The 5,000-nt window shown below is 48.5% G+C and overlaps 1 protein-coding gene across 1 annotated transcript in view; it reads left to right on the top strand.

Moving 5' to 3' along the window:
- Nucleotides 1-5,000, top strand: part of rasgrp4 (RAS guanyl releasing protein 4) — a 65,639-nt gene that overhangs the window by 41,368 nt on the left and 19,271 nt on the right. The window contains 1 exon segment of the mRNA XM_045724893.1: nt 2,915-3,031. Coding sequence (XP_045580849.1) covers nt 2,915-3,031 — 117 coding nt within the window.

Raw genomic sequence — 5,000 nt, forward strand, 5'->3', positions numbered from 1 at the left:
ACTCTTGGCTGCATCTGGCCGATCTAGGGTGTGATCATTAGTCCACACTCTTGGCTGCATCTGGCTGATCTAGGGTGTGATCATTAGTCCACACTCTTGGCTGCATCTGGCTGATCTAGGCTGTGATCATTAGTCCACACTCTTGGCTGCATCTGGCTGATCTAGGGTGTGATCATTAGTCCACACTCTTGGCTGCATCTGGCTGATCTAGGGTGTGATCATTAGTCCACACTCTTGGCTGCATCTGGCTGATCTAGGGTGTGATCATTAGTCCACACTCTTGGCTGCATCTGGCTGATCTAGGGTGTGATCATTAGTCCACACTCTTGGCTGCATCTGGCTGATCTAGGGTGTGATCATTAGTCCACACCTTCTAGGCTGCATCTGGCCGATCTAGGGTGTGATCATTAGTCCACACCTTCTTGGCTGCATCTAGCTGATCTAGGGTGTGATCATTAGTCCACACCTTCTTGGCTGCATCTGGCCGATCTAGGTGTGATCATTAGTCCACACTCTTGGTTGCATCTGGCCGATCTAGGGTGTGATCATTAGTCCACACTCTTGGCTGCATCTGGCTGATCTAGGGTGTGATCATTAGTCCACACTCTTGGCTGCATCTGGCTGATCTAGGGTGTGATCATTAGTCCACACTCTTGGCTGCATCTGGCTGATCTAGGGTGTGATCATTAGTCCACACTCTTGGCTGCATCTGGCTGATCTAGGGTGTGATCATTAGTCCACACTCTTGGCTGCATCTGGCTGATCTAGGGTGTGATCATTAGTCCACACCTTCTAGGCTGCATCTGGCCGATCTAGGGTGTGATCATTAGTCCACACCTTCTTGGCTGCATCTAGCTGATCTAGGGTGTGATCATTAGTCCACACCTTCTTGGCTGCATCTAGCTGATCTAGGGTGTGATCATTAGTCCACACTCTTGGCTGCATCTGGCTGATCTAGGGTGTGATCATTAGTCCACACTCTTGGCTGCATCTGGCCGATCTAGGGTGTGATCATTAGTCCACACTCTTGGCTGCATCTGGCCGATCTAGGGTGTGATCATTAGTCCACACTCTTGGCTGCATCTGGCTGATCTAGGGTGTGATCATTAGTCCACACTCTTGGCTGCATCTGGCTGATCTAGGGTGTGATCATTAGTCCACACTCTTGGCTGCATCTGGCTGATCTAGGGTGTGATCATTAGTCCACACTCTTGGCTGCATCTGGCTGATCTAGGGTGTGATCATTAGTCCACACCTTCTAGGCTGCATCTGGCCGATCTAGGGTGTGATCATTAGTCCACACCTTCTTGGCTGCATCTAGCTGATCTAGGGTGTGATCATTAGTCCACACCTTCTTGGCTGCATCTAGCTGATCTAGGGTGTGATCATTAGTCCACACTCTTGGCTGCATCTGGCTGATCTAGGGTGTGATCATTAGTCCACACTCTTGGCTGCATCTGGCCGATCTAGGGTGTGATCATTAGTCCACACTCTTGGCTGCATCTGGCTGATCTAGGCTGTGATCATTAGTCCACACTCTTGGCTGCATCTGGCTAATCTAGGGTGTGATCATTAATCCACACTCTTGGCTGCATCTGGCTGATCTAGGGTGTGATCATTAGTCCACACCTTCTAGGCTGCATCTGGCCGATCTAGGGTGTGATCATTAGTCCACACCTTCTTGGCTGCATCTAGCTGATCTAGGGTGTGATCATTAGTCCACACCTTCTTGGCTGCATCTAGCTGATCTAGGGTGTGATCATTAGTCCACACCTTCTTGGCTGCATCTAGCTGATCTAGGGTGTGATCATTAGTCCACACTCTTGGCTGCATCTGGCTGATCTAGGGTGTGATCATTAGTCCACACTCTTGGCTGCATCTGGCTGATCTAGGGTGTGATCAGTAGTCCACACTCTTGGCTGCATCTGGCTGATCTAGGGTGTGATCATTAGTCCACACTCTTGGCTGCATCTGGCTGATCTAGGGTGTGATCATTAGTCCACACTCTTGGCTGCATCTGGCTGATCTAGGGTGTGATCATTAGTCCACACTCTTGGCTGCATCTGGCTGATCTAGGGTGTGATCATTAGTCCACACCTTCTAGGCTGCATCTGGCCGATCTAGGTGTGATCATTAGTCCACACCTTCTTGGCTGCATCTAGCTGATCTAGGGTGTGATCATTAGTCCACACCTTCTTGGCTGCATCTAGCTGATCTAGGGTGTGATCATTAGTCCACACCTTCTTGGCTACATCTAGCTGATCTAGGGTGTGATCATTAGTCCACACTCTTGGCTGCATCTGGCTGATCTAGGGTGTGATCATTAGTCCACACTCTTGGCTGCATCTGGCTGATCTAGGGTGTGATCATTAGTCCACAACTTCTAGGCTGCATCTGGCCGATCTAGGGTGTGATCATTAGTCCACACCTTCTTGGCTGCATCTAGCTGATCTAGGGTGTGATCATTAGTCCACACCTTCTTGGCTGCATCTAGCTGATCTAGGGTGTGATCATTAGTCCACACCTTCTTGGCTGCATCTAGCTGATCTAGGGTGTGATCATTAGTCCACACTCTTGGCTGCATCTGGCTGATCTAGGGTGTGATCATTAGTCCACACTCTTGGCTGCATCTGGCTGATCTAGGGTGTGATCATTAGTCCACACTCTTGGCTGCATCTGGCTGATCTAGGGTGTGATCATTAGTCCAACAGTTGGAGAAATTCAAGTATGTTTATCACTTTTTTGTTCGGTTTGCTTCTGTTTTAAATAAAATTCAGTGAGGATGATCCTCCCCTTCCTCCTCTGAATAACCTCCACTGGTGTCTGCTGAGATAAGTTCCCTTTTCTTTAGAATCCAGAACCACTTCCTGAGATGACGAAGAAACGTATTTTCTCCCTCCCTTCCCCTCTGTAGAGGCTGCATGCGCTGCAGAACTTCAACACTCTGATGGCGGTGACGGGTGGTCTGTGTCATAGCTCCATCTCTCGTCTGAAGGACACCGCCAGTCTGCTACCCCCTGATGTCACTAAGGTCAGCCCTAATCCTAACCCCTAACCCTAACCCTAACCCCAACCCTAACCCTTAACCCTAACCCTAACCTTAACCTTAACCCTAACCCTAACCGCCAGTCTGCTACCCCCTGATGTCACTAAGGTCAGCCCTAACCCTAACCCTAACCCCAACCCCAACCCTAACCCTAACCCCTAAACACCTAACCCTAACCCTAACCCCAACCCTAACCCTAATCCCTTAACCCTAACCCTAACCTAGCTGATGGGATCCTTAGTTGGGATAGGTTCTAACCCTAACCTAACTGATGGGATCCTTAGTTGGGATAGGTTCTAACCCTAACCTAACTGATGGGATCCTTAGTTGGGATAGGTTCTAACCCTAACCTAGCTGATGGGATCCTTAGCTGGGATAGGTTCTAACCCTAACCTAACTGATGGGATCCTTAGTTGGGATAGGTTCTAACCCTAACCTAACTGATGGGATCCTTAGCTGGGATAGGTTCTAACCCTAACCTAGCTGATGGGATCCTTAGTTGGGATAGGTTCTAACCCTAACCTAGCTGATGGGATCCTTAGCTGGGATAGGTTCTAACCCTAACCTAGCTGATGGGATCCTTAGCTGGGAAAGGTTCTAACCCTAACCTAGCTGATGGGATCCTTAGCTGGGAAAGGTTCTAACCCTAACCTAGCTGATGGGATCCTTAGCTGGGATAGGTTCTAACCCTAACCTAGCTGATGGGATCCTTAGCTGGGATAGGTTCTAACCCTAACCTAGCTGATGGGATCCTTAGTTGGGATAGGTTCTAACCCTAACCTAGCTGATGGGATCCTTAGCTGGGATAGGTTCTAACCCTAACCTAGCTGATGGGATCCTTAGCTGGGATAGGTTCTAACCCTAACCTAGCTGATGGGATCCTTAGCTGGGATAGGTTCTAACCCTAACCTAGCTGATGGGATCCTTAGCTGGGATAGGTTCTAACCCTAACCTAGCTGATGGGATCCTTAGCTGGGATAGGTTCTAACCCTAACCTAGCTGATGGGATCCTTAGCTGGGATAGGTTCTAACCCTAACCTAGCTGATGGGATCCTTAGCTGGGAAAGGTTCTAACCCTAACCTAGCTGATGGGATCCTTAGCTGGGATAGGTTCTAACCCTAACCTAGCTGATGGGATCCTTAGCTGGGATAGGTTCTAACCCTAACCTAGCTGATGGGATCCTTAGCTGGGATAGGTTCTAACCCTAACCTAGCTGATGGGATCCTTAGCTGGGATAGGTTCTAACCCTAACCTAGCTGATGGGATCCTTAGTTGGGATAGGTTCTAACCCTAACCTAGCTGATGGGATCCTTAGCTGGGATAGGTTCTAACCCTAACCTAACTGATGGGATCCTTAGCTGGGATAGGTTCTAACCCTAACCTAACTGATGGGATCCTTAGCTGGGATAGGTTCTAACCCTAACCTAGCTGATGGGATCCTTAGTTGGGATAGGTTCTAACCCTAACCTAACTGATGGGATCCTTAGTTGGGATAGGTTCTAACCCTAACCTAGCTGATGGGATCCTTAGCTGGGATAGGTTCTAACCCTAACCTAGCTGATGGGATCCTTAGTTGGGATAGGTTCTAACCCTAACCTAACTGATGGGATCCTTAGTTGGGATAGGTTCTAACCCTAACCTAGCTGATGGGATCCTTAGCTGGGATAGGTTCTAACCCTAACCTAACTGATGGGATCCTTAGCTGGGATAGGTTCTAACCCTAACCTAGCTGATGGGATCCTTAGTTGGGATAGGTTCTAACCCTAACCTATCCTTAGCTGGGATAGGTTCTAACCCTAACCTAGCTGATGGGATCCTTAGTTGGGATAGGTTCTAACCCTAACCTATCCTTAGCTGGGATAGCCTTTGATAACAGGCTAATATTTAATATTTATCCGTAAACAGCAGATGTTCTACCTACCTTTACATTTCCTGTTGTTCTAAACATTTTCT

This window comes from Salmo salar, chromosome ssa09 (genome assembly GCF_905237065.1).
Source record: "Salmo salar chromosome ssa09, Ssal_v3.1, whole genome shotgun sequence".
Classification (NCBI taxonomy): Eukaryota; Metazoa; Chordata; class Actinopteri; order Salmoniformes; family Salmonidae; genus Salmo; species Salmo salar.